At 35.1% G+C, this 15,355-nt stretch overlaps 1 protein-coding gene across 1 annotated transcript in view; it reads right to left on the reverse strand.

Moving 5' to 3' along the window:
* The window catches only part of EYS (eyes shut homolog), a 1,624,793-nt gene that overhangs the window by 1,141,788 nt on the left and 467,650 nt on the right, over positions 1-15,355 (reverse strand). Inside the window, 1 exon segment of the mRNA XM_049653864.1 lies at positions 2,851-2,972. Within this exon segment, the coding sequence (XP_049509821.1) occupies positions 2,851-2,972 (122 nt within the window).

Consider the following 15,355-nt stretch of genomic DNA (forward strand, 5'->3'; position numbering starts at 1 on the left):
TCTCATGAATATTAAAATGTATTTTAATTAAGCCTCATAAACTTTGTTGCTTGTTTTGTTTTAGATCTTCAAGATGTCTATCTCAAATAGCAAATAGCAATTATCTAAATAAAAGTATTATCGTGTTGGATAATTAATATTTATTCTCACTCTGGTATTTTGGACAAATAGGTGGACAAACATAAGTCACAGATTTCATATAAATACACACATACATATACATTTTTTTCTGCACGTCTACATGATAATGTATTTTGGGAATGAGAAAGCAAAAACTAACATCCAGGGTACCCAGGAGCTGGTCAGGCACTATAAGCAGGTTTACAGGTAGATCTTGGTGTTCTCCTGGTGAACATTTCAACAGACAATTTCACAGAACATCAAAATGAGACATAGTTACTCCACTACCCTGATTAATCATTACAAAGACAACCCTACCCCACAATCATATCTAAATGGTGACAAAAACTTGAACACCATCTAAGCCACAGGAATGGCCAAGCATTCTCCTATCATGGTTGATATAAATGGTTGCTGTCTCTATAAATTTTAGCTTTCACTCTGTCCAGTCTTCATTTCTTCTAGGTAAGATTTATTATGAATGTAGGCAACTCTTCCCACTTCCTGACAGTCTCCTTATCCAGGCCAAAGGCCCACTTTTGTAAACCCTCTTCAAAGTTATATTTCACAAACTCAAACCTCTAAGTCCTTCCAGCATCCTTTTACTGAGATGCTACATGGATTTAAATGGTGTGTGTTCTCCCTTATGGCAATGAGTTATAAACCCAACTTTTTCAACCACAGGTATGTCCCTGCTGGTGTTTGTCTGGAGGTGATTGACAGTAAGTACACACATACACAAATGCGTAAACAAATTATCGCTAGGAATTACATAAAAAGCTGAATGCTAAAAAGTATATATCAGAATTTTGATACATATATGTGTTTATATACATATGTGTATATAGCATATCATAATTTGTAGGTTATAATAAAAAGAATCATTTAAGAAAAGTAAAATAAGGGGCGCCTGGGTGGCGCAGTCGGTTAAGCGTCCGACTTCAGCCAGGTCACGATCTCGCGGTCCGTGAGTTCGAGCCCCGCGTCAGGCTCTGGGCTGATGGCTCGGAGCCTGGAGCCTGTTTCCGATTCTGTGTCTCCCTCTCTCTCTGCCCCTCCCCCGTTCATGCTCTGTCTCTCTCTGTCCCAAAAAAAAAAAAAAAAAAAAAAAAAATGTTGAAAAAAAAAATTAAAAAAAAAAAAAAAGAAAAGTAAAATAAGCATAGAAACCATGGGAAGTTTTCCTTTCCTAGTTCAACAAAAGTGGATTGTTTCTCCTAGTATATAGATGGAAAGCCAGTTAATATTAATTTATGATGATATGTCAATTTTAAAAATTGATAATGTCATAAAAAGTAGCTCTGGTTTTTTACATTTTTACATATTTTAAACTAGTGTCAACTGATACCATTGTGAGTTTTTCTACATTAATAAAATTGTTAATTTTTTCTCTGTCATTGAAATATAAATCAAACTATTGCCAGATTATTTCAGAATTGCCTTTAAAGGAAATAAACTGCCTATTGTTGATCACTCTGGATCTTATGTCCCATTTCAGTCACCAAAAATGAGGAATAGTGTACAAGTTATTTTAAATTTTTTTTTAACATTTATTTATTTTTGAGACAGAGACAGAGCATGAACAGGGGAGGGTCAGAGAAAGAGGGAGACACAGAATCTGAAACAGGCTCCAGGCTCTGAGCTGTCAGCACAGAGCCCAACGCGGGGCTCGAACCCACGGACTGTGAGAACATGACCTGAGTCAAAGTCGGACGCTTAACCGACTGAGCCACCCAGGCGCCCCAGTACAAGTTATTTTAGAGGACACTCTGAAATCATTTTGATTTATCCCTGAGAAAATGATCACCTAAATATATTTATATTCAATTAATCTGATTCTGTGACAAGAAGAAAATCATTCTAGTTACACTAAACCTGGTTTTGCTGGAGAGACCTAGTGTATAGTTCTCTACACTCTACACCTTAACAAGTTAAAGGATAAAAGCTATTTTTTACCAATATTGATCTGGTTACTAAATGTTTCAAATAATAGTAATAACTACTCAGAATTTCTACTTAGAGCTTCTTCAGATTTCTCATCTAAAACTAAAACAATTGGATTATGGGATATGTGGAGTAATTAATGTAAAATTCATCAATAATTTGACTAAAGTAATCCAAATTCATGATAATCTCTGGGTAATAAAATGAAAGTTTTAATTCAGTAGACCCACTAACAAGTCATTTGTGGCACCCATTTTGCACGGAGGGATCCAAAACAACATTGAGATGACAAAGGCATGTTTTGAAGAAGTGAAGACATTTGTAACGTGTCAGATTTGGACATTGCATTTCCAAGTTTAATATTTACGACTTTTGACACAAATTTCAAATGAATGTTGACGCTATCTTGTCAGAAAATGGCTGTTCATCTTGAGATCATTTTTTGTTTGTTTGTTTGTTTGTTTTTCAACGTTTTTTATTTATTTTTGGGACAGAGAGAGACAGAGCATGAACGGGGGAGGGGCAGAGAGAGAGGGAGACACAGAATCGGAAACAGGCTCCAGGCTCCGAGCCATCAGCCCAGAGCCTGACGCGGGGCTCGAACTCACGGACCGGGAGATCGTGACCTGGCTGAAGTCGGACGCTTAACCGACTGCACCACACAGGCGCCCCAAGAGATCATTTTTTTAATTAATGGATGCAAAGTGAAAATAATCTCTGGAGTTATCCCAAAGACACGAACACTCCAAGTGATTTCATGAAGAAAATTATAAACACATTACTCACCGATAGCTATTGTAAAGGTCAGTACAGGTGGAATTATTCTTACAAGGATTCATTTTGCAGTCATTGGATTCTTGTTCACAAAAACTTCCTTCCCAACCAGCTAAGCACACACACTGGTAACTCTATGGGAATATGAAAATCATACAACCTTTAGGTTATTTCTTGCTATTAAGACTATAATCCAGTTATTACTCTCGGCTATGTTGATCTATGTCAATTTATGCCTATTTCAATTTTTATAGAATGTCAATACTTCCCCAAAATTACTTTTACCACAGTTTAAAAACTATGTGAACAGTATTTGTATCTAATTCAATAAAAATAAATATGTATTATGCTCACACAGAACTATCGGTTTTGTTAAATATCTTAATATAAACATAATGTATTAGTAATAAGGTAAGTATGTAAAACTAACTAAATATACAACTAAGCAACTAGCTCACTCATTAAAAAATATATAACTATATTATATATTTACTGTACTACTTATAAATAATCTATGTCAGTACACTATTGTTGGTCGATTGAAATTGAAAAACTTTGAATATCATTTTGCTAAGAGATAGAGTCGTCCTATAACAATATTCAAAATACTAAAAGTAAAACTGGTTTTCTAGGATTGGAAAAACAAACAAAATTGCCACGGGACAATAATTTAAAATATTAAAAATACTTTGAAAGAACAGGACTCTTGTTAAAAAAAAACAGAATTTGGGCTCTTTAGAGATTCTAAATTTATAATAATGAAAAATACTAAAATCAATGTTAGTTGTTCTCTTGATCTTCACTGTTCAATACAGGAGCCACTAGCCCCATGTGGTTACAGAGCATTGCAATGTGGCTGGCCTCAAATGAAATGTACTATAAGTACAAAATACACATTGAATTTTCAACAAATGTAAAATAACTAATAATTTTATTACTTACATACTATAATCATAATAATTTGCACATAGAGTTAAAACATATTAACATTAATTTCACCTGCTTCCTTTAGCCTTTTTTAATGTGGCTTTTAGAAAACTTAAAACACACACACACACACACATACACACACACACACGGTCTCATTACTTTTCTATTAGACAGAGCTATGGTAGCTAATTATGGCCACTTAGTTTTTCTACTTGCAAATAGAGTTAAGAAGTCTACATAGTTACATCTACCAGAAAAGGAGCTCTCTGAAACTCAAGAACTTGTTCTATAATACACATTCCAGCTTCTTGAAGAGGTCTGGCACCTCACAGATGCTTAATACATGTTGGTTGAACATATGAGAAAGAATAAATATGACAGGAAAAGTAACATAAAAACTGAAGTAACCCACATGGATTTCAAAAGGATTCTAATGTTTGCTAGAGGTACATAGCAAATTTCTTTTGAACGTTACAATCAAACAACAATCAAACAAGCATAAATTCATGCTCCATGTATTTGCATTTAGGTTACAATAATTTGAATGCCACTGAGTATTTTGTTTTGGGTTATTAGGGTAAATTGGTTTGCTATGGCTTGAGAGCAGCTGAAAAGCAGAAAGGGATGAGAGCCACTGTGTTATCAACACTGGGTTTTATTCCTGACATATGTGTTAATTCTCCAGCATACTCATTAATAGTACTCCTGGTTAGCTGGATTTTGGCAGTAATTTTCTCATGCATTGTGGCCCCCACATTGTTAACGTTCTCAATGATTTTGGTTATATATGGAGTTTTCACTTAATGTAGTTAGCTCATTTTTTCTTCCCTTTTTGACAGCATTAAAAAAAGAATTCCATGAAAATTGATGTAGTGAGTATATTGATTTGAAAGGCAATTCTATAGTAAGCAAGACAAGTGTCTGCTGTAGGTACATAGGAGAAACTACCCAACTCAGTGATGGAAATTAAGGTAGAGTGGTATGGATAACATGTGAATGAAATCTGTGGGACAAATGAGGTGCCCTGTTCACTTTCTAAGAGGTATGAATCATTTCTGTAAAGACAAAAGCACAGGTTTACTGCTGTTTTTTCTTTTGATATCTCAGTAATAATTTGAAACTAATTTCGTAATTGAGTCAAAACCAGTCAAATATCTTTCCCATTAAAGATATATGTTCCATAAAAGCTAATAATTATCAGTGTTCTTGACGATTTAATAATTAGAAGAAAATTATCATCAATGTAATGGTATAATTATCATTAAAGTGTCAGGTACTACAGCAATGATCTAATCATATATGATATAATCTGTACATAAAGGAAACATAAAAAATGAGAGAAATAGATTTTTTAAATATTTAATATTAAAAATATACATTATTAAGGAAGCAGAAATGAATATTAACTAGAAATAACACAGAGTTCAAGTATTTCTATTAATCTGTTGCATACTTAGTTCAGAAGCATTTTTTTGAATTTGGACACTCTTACTACAAAACACTTTCTCATTCAACATTGCAAAATTAATAATTCCAGTAATTTTAAATAGCACTTAATGGTGAAACACTATTTTTAAACCATATTGTCTTGGCATTAAATAAATAATAATGTTTTGAACTGGTTTTGCTGAGGAAGGAAATTTATTTAAAGATATTTACTAAAATGAATAAATGTATGAGGGGCCCCTGGGTTGCTCAGTCAGTTAAGCATCAGGCTTTGGCTCAGGTCATGATCTCATGGTTCGTGGGTTCAAGCCCTGCGTCAAGCTCTGTGCTGACAGCTCAGAGTCTGAAGCCTGCTTTGGATGTTGTGTCTCCCTCTCTCTGCTCCTCCCCCACTCACACTCTGTCTCTCTCTCTCTCTCTCTCAAAAATAAACATTAAAAAATATTTTTAAAGAAGAAAAAAGTTTGTACGGTTTATGAAGTTGGAGCCACATCATTTTTATCACTTAATACAAAGTATTAAGTAGACATTATCCTTCCAGACAAAACATTTTTTTGTAGTTTTAAAATACACCAGTAAGAAGGATAAAGGGAAGACAGTAACATGATAGAAGATGATATGTATCTAGCATAGTGAACAATATAACCAGTGAGACAAAAGACAAAGTGGTCCAGTTTGATAGGTATAATAACTATATATCAAATATATATATCAAATATATGTGTATAATATATTACAATAGTGGCTTTCCATACTAGGGCATTTACCTATTTAAGTTAGGTGAATAGAGAGGGAGAAGCCAAAATGACAGAACAGCATGGAAGTTTTTTTGTGTGTCTCACATCCATGAAATATAGCCAGATCAACATTAAACCATCCTGAAAACCTAGAAAACTGATTTGAGTATTAATGCAACAATCTGCACAACATGAACCACAGAACTCAGTAGGTACATAGCGCGGAGAGACGAACTGGGGGAGAGAGAAGCCACCGAGGGCAGGGAGCTGTTTTTGCTTGCAGAGAGAGGATGGAGATGGGGTGAGAGTACAGGAAAAGACAGCTTGCTTATATCTGTGTTGATTAAGTTCCTGGCTGTCGTTTCTTCCCGCTCTTTCTTTTGGAGTGAATTCTTTCATTTCATCATTTTGAAGGAAGAAAAAGAATAAAGTAAAAAAAAAAAAATCAAAAAATTAAAAACAACACACACACATACACACACGCACAAAAGCAGCTGGACAAAAAGTGGAAAAGTGGAAACAGCCGCAGGGACTGAACAAAAAAGGGAGAAAGGAGAAATGAGAGGGTTTAAATTCCTTTATGAATCTATAAACAGAGGGAGCACAGAGTCTGAAACTCCTCAGCTCGATACCTGGCAGTGCTCTGGTGGGAAGGGCAAATTCCCAGGAGCAAAGTGAGGTCCAGGCAGTCCTTGGGCCACACGGGGAGAGTTGGTTCCCTTGCTGGGAGGACATTTGGTAGAGGCTGTGCGGCCACCTCACAGGAAAGGTCCCAGCAAACCCCAGGAAACAACCACATTCACTGGCACTGGAACAAGGATGTTATGAATGGGCTAACCAAGAAATTAAAGAGGAAATTAAAAAGTACATGGAAGCCAATGAAAATGATAACACCACAGCCCAAAACCTCGGGGATGCAGCAAAGGCAGTCATAAGAGGGAAGTATATAGCAATCCAGGCCTTCCTAAAGAAGAAAGAAAGGTCTCAGATATACAACCTAATCTTACACCTTAAACAGGTGGAAAAAGAACAGCAAATAAAACCCCAAACTAGCAGAAGATAGGAAATAATAAAGACTAGAGCAGCAATCAATGCTATCCAAACCAAAAAAACCTAGCAGAACACATCAGTGAAACCAGGAGCTCGTTCTTTTTTTTTTTTTTTAATTTTTTTAAATGTTTATTCATTTTTGACAGAGAGAGACAGAGCATGAGCGGGGAGGGGCAGAGAGAGAGGGAGACACAGAATCCAAAGCAGGCTCCAGGCTATGAGCTGTCAGCACAGGGCCTGACGTGGGGCTCAAACTCAGACTGTGAGATCATGACCTGAGCTGAAGTCGGACGCTCAACCAACTGAGCCACCCAGGCACCCCTGGTTCTTTGAAAGAATGAACAAAATTGATAAACCCCTAGCCAGTTTGATCAAAAAGAAAAAGGAACGGACCTAAATAAATGAAATCAAGAATGAAAGAGGAGAGATCACAACCAACACTGAAGAAATACAAACAATAATAAAATATTATGGGCAATTATACACCAGTAAAATGGACAATCTGGAAGAAATGGACAAATTCTTAGAAACACATAAACTACCAAAACTGAAACAGGAAGAAATAGATGCATAACCAGTAAAGAAATCAAATTAGTAATAAAAAATCTGCCAAAAACAAGAGTCCAGGGCCAGATGGATTTCCAGGGGAATTCTACCAAACATTTAAAGAAGAGTTAACACCTATTCTCTTGAAGCTGTTCCAAAAAAATAAAAATGGAAGGAAAACTTCCAACTCTCTGTGAAGCCAGCATTACCTTGATTCCAAAACCGGACAAAAGACCTCACTAAAAAGGAGAACTATACACCAGTTTCCCTGATGAACATGGGTGCAAAAAAGCTCAACAAGATATTAGCCAACTGGCTCCAACAATACATTAAAAACACCATTCACCACGACCAATTGGGATTTATACCTGGGATGCAGGGCTGGTTCAATATCCACAAAAGAATTAACGTGATTCATCACATCAATAAAAGAAAGGACAGGGACCATATGATCCTCTCAATAGATGCAGAGAAAGCATTTGACAAAATACAGCAAACTTTCTTGATAAAAACCCTCAAGAAAGTAGGGAGAGAAGGAGTATACCCTGAGATCATAAAAGCCATATATGAAAGACCCACTGCTAATATCATCCCCAATGGGGAAAAACTGACAGCTTTCCCCCTAAGGTCAGGAACAAAACAGGGATGTCCACTCTCGCCACTGTTATTCTACATAGTATTGGAAGTCTTAGCCTCTGCAATTAGACAACACAAAGAAATAAAAGGCATCCAAATCGGCTAAGAGGAGGTCAAACTTTCACTCTTGGCAGATGACATGATACTCTATATGGAAAACCTTAAAGATTTCACCAAAAAGCTGCTAGAACTGATCCATGAAGTCAGCAAAGTTTCAGGATATAAAATCAACGCACAGAAATCAGTTGCATTCCTATACACCAACATGAAGCAACAGAAAGAGAACTCAAGGAATTGATCCCATTTACAATTGCACCAAAAACCATAAAATACCTAGGAATAAATCTAACCAAAGAGGTGAAAATCCATACACTGAAAACTATAACAAGCTTATGAAAGAAATTGAAGAAGACAAAAAAATGGAAAAAATATTCCATGCTCCTGGATATGAAGAAAATATATTGTTAAAATGTCAATACTACCCAAATCAATCTATACATATTCAATGCAATCCCTATCAAAACAACACCAGCATTCTTCACAGAGCTAGAACAAACAATCCCAAAATTTATATGGAACTAGAAAAGACCCCAAATAGCCAAAGCAATCTTGAAAAAGAAAACCAAAGCAGGAGGCATCACAATCCCAGACCTCAAGCTATATTACAAAGCTACAATCATCAATGCAATATGGTACTGGCACAAAAACAGACACTCAACAATGGAACAGAATAGAAAACCCATAAATGGACCCACAAACGTATGGCCAACTAAATTTTGACAAAGCAGGAAAGAATATCCAATGGAATAAAGACAGTCTCTCCAGCAAGTGGTGCTAGGAAAACTGTACAGTGCCATGCAGAAAAATGAATGTGGACCACTTTCTTACACCATACACAAAAATAAACTCAAAATGGATGAAAGACCGCAATGTAAGACTCTATCAAAGTCCTCGAGGAGAAAGCACGCAAAAACCTCTTTGATGTTGGTCACAGCAACTTCTTACTCAACACGTCTCTGGAGGCAAGGGAAACAAAAGCAAAAATGAACTGTTGGGATCTCATCAAAATAAAAACTTCTGCACAGTGAAGGAATCAATCAGCAAACCTAAAAGGCAACGGATGGAATGGGAGAAGCTATTTGCAATTGACATATCTGATAAATGGTTAGTATCCAAAATCTATAAAGAACTTATCAAACTCAACAGCCAAAAACCAAATGATCCAGTGAAGAAATGGGCAAAAGACATGAATAGACACTTTTCCAAAGAAGACATCCAGATGGCCAACCGACACATGAAAAAATGCTCAACATCACTTATCATCAGGAAAATACAAATCAAAACCACAATGAGATACCACCTCACACCTGTCAAAATGGCTAACATTAACAATTCAGGCAACAACAGATGTTGGCCAGGATGGGGAGAAAGAGGATCTCTTTTACACTGCTGGTGGGAATGCAAACTGGTGAAGCCACTCTGGAAAACAGTATGGAGGTTCCTCAAAAAATTAGAAATAGAACTACCCTGTGACCAGCAATTGCACTACTACGTATTTATCCAAGGGATACAGGTATACTGCTTCAAAGGGGCACATGTACCCCAATGTTTATAGCGGCACTGTCAACAATAGCCAAAGTATGGAAACAGCCCAAATGTCCCTCAATGAATGAACAGGTGAAGAAGATATGGTGTATGTATACAATGTGTATATACAGAATAGTTACTTGGCAATCAAAAAGAATGAAATCTTGCCATTTGCAACTATGTGGATGGAAATAGAGAGTATTATGCCAAGCGAAATTAGTCAGTAAGAGAAAGACAAATATCATATGACTTCACTCATATGAGGACTTTAAGATACAAAACAGATGAACATAAGGAAAGGGAAGCAAAAATAATATAAAAACAGGGAGGGAGACAAAACATAAGAGACTCTTAAATATGGAGAACAAACAGGGTTGCTGGAGGGGTTGTGGGAGGGGGATGGGCTAAATAGGTAAGAGGCATTAAGGAATCTACTCTTGAAATCATCGTTGCAATATATGCTAACTTGGATGTAAATTTAAAAATAAATAAATAAATAAATAAATAAATAATAAAAAATAAATAAAAGCTGACTGAATACAGTAAAAAAAAAATCAGGTAAATAGAAGCTAAGCAGAAAGAAGTAGTTGGAGTTTGCCACAATCTCCCTGAAATGGAAAGGAAATATTGGTATTCAGTTTTGTCAAGGACATATGTCCCTGAAAAGAAGAGCAAAGTGAGCCCAAACTTTGATGAATAGTCTTTTGGAGGCACTTGTCCCCAGTGCAAGCCAAAAGTAGCCAAAGTGAACAACAAAGATTTAGTCATCTTATAGTGCAGGGAAGCTAGAGGCGGGAGTATGGGCCTGCCAAGATGGAATGGTCCTGCTAAAAACTCTTGGCTTTCATTTGACACCTCAGAGGGCCACTATCTAAAAGGAAGGGCACACCAGCAAAAATCCCAGCTCAGATCATGCTAAAACTCCATTCAATGACAATGAGGTTATGTATCCATATTCTATTTGTCTGCCAGGGAAAATTAAGTGGTCTTTGGAGAAAGTTAACATTAGAGCTTTTCAGTGTTTGATAGAGAGTGGTATTTGATAAAAAAAATAAATAAATAAATAAACAAATAAAGGAATGCTGATGGTCAAAACTCAAGAGAAAAACAGTAAAAATAGCCTCTCCAGATATTGTGCTTATTAGACATTTTAAAATAACTGATTAATATGCTCAAAAATATACAAGGTAAGATACAGAATTCCACTAGCAACTTTATATAATAGATTTATATAGGAATAATGCACACATAATGCACAATAATGCATATATAGAGTTAACAGGAATAATGCACATTTGAATATAATAATAATTGAGGTCCGCCTGGGTGGCTCAGTCAGTTAAGCATCCGACTTTGGCTCAGGTCATGATCTCAACGTTCGTGAGTTTGAGCCCTGTGTGGGGCTCTGTGCTGACAGCTCAGAGCCTGAAGCATTCTTAGAATTCTGTGTCTCCCTTGTCTCTGGCCCTCTCTCTTTCTTAAAAATGAAATATGCATTTAAAAATTTAAAAAAATGAAAATAATAAGTGAAATTTAATAATTTAATCCATTATTTTAATATCAGAAATTTTAGCAGAGAGGATTAAAAGTAAATATCCAGGTTGAGGTACATAAATTAAAAAGGATAGAGAAGGCAAAAAGGAAACAAAATATGGGAAATAATGTGAAGAATTAATATGTTTAATTGTATTACCAAAAAAAGAGGAGTGGGAGAGATTAAATCAAAGCACTATTTGAAAAATTACTGAGAATTGTCTAAAAATAGCAAAGAAAGTAACCACTGATTTAGAAAGCTCTCCAGACCTACATTGGATGAGTACAAAGAAAACTCTTCCAGGGAATATGAAAGATGGAGAATAAATTTTAAAAGCAGCCAAAGAACAAAGACACATTATCTTCAAAGAGCCAAGACTGACACCTCACTTCCCGGTAGTGGAAGCAAGAACCCAGTAACAAATTTTCGTATGGAGTGAAAGAAAATAACTACCACCCTAAAAGTCTATGCCCAGTAATAATTACCCTTTCAGGGAAAGAAGAATAAACACATTTTTAGAAAACCCAACTCCTGAGAATTTACTACAGTGTTTAAGATTGTGGGGATTTGGTGACAGCTGGGGTTTCAACTAAGCTTCATGAATTATTATTATATAATTATAAGCATATTATTTAATCTCAAGGAACATCAGAAATAATAGTAACTGGGGTGCTTGGGTGGCTTAGTCGGTTAAGCATTCTACTTCTGCTCAGGTCATGATCTCACGGTTTGTGGCTATGAGCCTCACATCAGGCTCTGTGCTGACAGCACAGAATCTACTTTAGATCCTCTGTCTCCCTGCCCCCATCCCTCCCCTAATTCTTCTCTCCCTCTTCTTCTCTTTCTCTCTCAAATAAATAAATAAACAAACAACAACCACAACAACAAAACTTAAAAAAAAAGGAAAGAATGCTATGTGATAAGAGTGTGAAGATTAAATGAATACTTAGTATAGAACTTCCTGTGATATCTGGCTTACAATAGTATACCAGAGAATTTTAACTAAAATGTTCTTTTATCCAGTGACCTATTCACGTAGTCTGAGCTACTCCTCAGACTGATTCATGCTGCTTTGACATTCTTCAGCCTGGAAAACCTTTGCTCACTCCCCCAGCCCCAACTTTCCAAAATGTCGCATTACATCCGAATCTTGATCATTTCTTCTGGTATACTTTCCTCGCTCACAATTACTATTTTATTTTTATCCTTTACAGTAGTTTTAAAGTACATAAGTTATTCATATACACATTATGTTTTCCATTTAGTACTTATGATATTTAAAAATATTTTATTGTGTTTTTCTCTAATGTAAAATATAAATTATAAAAAGGCAGAGACTTAATCTTTTTTTCAGTTATCATCAGTTATGTGGAATACTATCTTATATTTGACTAAAAGAATGAATATTAGAAAATAAAATATATATGACATTAATTGGTAATAATATAGTCATAGAGAATATTTTATTTATGAAGTTTCTAGATATTAAATCATCTCATTTTCCTAGCAAGAAAAAAAGTCTATTTTAGATTACATTTAAATAACCTTTTAAATAAACATTCAACTAAAAACAAGTTCTACAAATAAGGATTAATAATCCCAATAAAAGAAAAATGGGATTAGTTCCATTATGAACAGTGTTTACATATTGAGATAATTATATTTGATTCAAACCTAGCCACAAAATTCATCTTACAAAATAGGTCCTGTGTGAAACTTCCTTTTAGATTCCTGAAAATTTATATATACACCAAAGAATAAAAATAACAAAATTTTCAAATTGTGGTCTCTTTTTGACTCATTATTCATATCTAGGCAGAAGAACAAAGATGTCTTTTTTCTTTAATAAAATTTCTAAAAATGAAGTAAAATTCATAATATATCCATCCTTCTAAGAATAATGAGCTCTGCCTGTTGACTTAAAGTCTGTTTCCTTTTCATGTTATTTTTAGTATTCATTTTAATCTATAAAGACTTACAAAATTGGCTATAGACACAGATTCCTAAATACTGGATATAATGATACTCAGGTCTAGATATAATACAGTAATATTTATTTTTAAAAACAAACAAAACTATGTTAATGTGATTTCTTTCAACCACAGAAAGTGATTTATTTTGGCACTTTAAATCTAAAGTGAAATAATATGTATTATTCTGACAGAAAGTTAATGGAATATTTAAAAACAATTTCTGTGAAAAGTTATAAATGCTGAATTTGAACATATTCTGAAACAAGGTAATGAAAACACATGCTAAATTGAGAGGTAGTTTCAAGGCAGAACTGTTTTAGAGAACACAGTTTCTTTAATTTGGGAAAATGTAATCTATGAAGAGAATGAAAAGCTATGTGTTAGATGTGGATGTGGATAGGGCATAAATCAAACTATACTGAACTTTAAAAACAGTTTCTAAAGGAAATATAAACCTGTAAGACAATTAGTCATCATTTTCATGTAAAGGTTTTTTTGTTAGTAACAAGAAAAGCAGATAAGTATTTTGTTCCTATTCTAAATGAAGAAATGATTTGAAGTGCAAATTTCCACTTTCATTACAATTAGTTCTCTTTCATTATGATTACTTCATTATAATTTAGTTCTCTTATTGAATGTCCTACCTTCATGAACTATTGGCAATCCTTTCCAAAAGGTTTCCTTACCTTTAACATTCCTTCCCTTTTTTTTCCTTCCTTCCTTCCTTCCTTCCTTCCTTCCTTCCTTCCTTCCTTTTTTTTAGAATTTAGGGGCACCTGGGTGGCTCAGTCAGTTAAACATCTGACTTAGGCACAGGTCATAACCTCATGGTTCATGGTCATGATCACACTGTTTGTGGGTTTGAGCCCCTCCTTGAGCTCTGCTGACAGCTCAGAGCCTGGAGCCTGCTTTGGATTCTGTGTCTCCCTCTCTCTGCCCCCCCCCCCCACTCATGTTCTGTCTGTCTCTCTCAAAAATAAATAAACTTAAAAAAATAAAAATAAATAAAATAAATCAAGTTTAAAAGTAGACTCAAAGGGCTTAGGCTACCAGTACCAGAATTTTATTCTTTACTGATAATATAGCTACCATGAGAAAATAATTCATCTGCCATCAGACACATTTCCAATATCATGAATACTGCTTTCCATATTGACTCAATTTGACAACTGGCAATACAGTCTTATTACCCAAAGCTTTATCCCCAGGACATATATAATATTACAGAATACAAAACTGTAATCTTCTGAGAGACCATCACAAACATAAAGATGCCAGAATATGAATGCAATTCTGCTACAGATAGTGAGGATGTTTGGGACAATTACTTTCTGGCCTGAAAGTCAAATGACAAAGATAATCCAAGTGCATCATAAACCAAAAATTCACTTTTTTACCCCCTGTCAGGCTCTTTCTAAAATATTTCACAGAAAGATAATATATAGCTCCTTTTCTTATGCTCCATTTTCTGGCACATTAGAAAGCCCACAAAATTTTACATCTCTTATTGTTCAAAGCTGTGTTAAACATTAGATTATTTGGTCCAGTGGTTTTGAAAATTTTGTTAATTTTAAGTAAGAAACCTTCATACAAACATAATTTCCTAGGGAGGGAAAGGAAATAAAGCAACTTAAAGCAGATCTGCTCTGACTAAAGCAAGGGAAGGAAGCCGCAAGCTTTTCCCATTTAGCTGTCTTAGACACCCTCTTCCTTCCCCATCTCCCCCTTAGGACATCATTAACACAGAGTCTCAAATCACAGACTAAAAACACTGATCCAGCCACCCTATTTCATTTTCATTTTATAATGAAGAAACTGAACTCATGGATGTTAAATTAATTGCTCAAGCTACTATAACTAGCTGATGGAAATACTGGAATTAGAACTCATGTCTCTTGACTCCCTGTCCAATATTTCCAAATGCAGCTTAAAAAAATCAATTTGAAACATCTGGTAAATTAGTAAATTCAGAAATATATTTCTTGAAATGTACCTTCAAGACAGCCTGAGAATTTTTTTTTCTAATTTTTTATTTGAGAGAGAGAGAGACAGAGAGAGAAAGCACAAGGGGGTGAGAG

This window comes from Panthera uncia (genome assembly GCF_023721935.1).
Source record: "Panthera uncia isolate 11264 chromosome B2 unlocalized genomic scaffold, Puncia_PCG_1.0 HiC_scaffold_24, whole genome shotgun sequence".
In the NCBI taxonomy this organism is placed as follows: domain Eukaryota; kingdom Metazoa; phylum Chordata; class Mammalia; order Carnivora; family Felidae; genus Panthera; species Panthera uncia.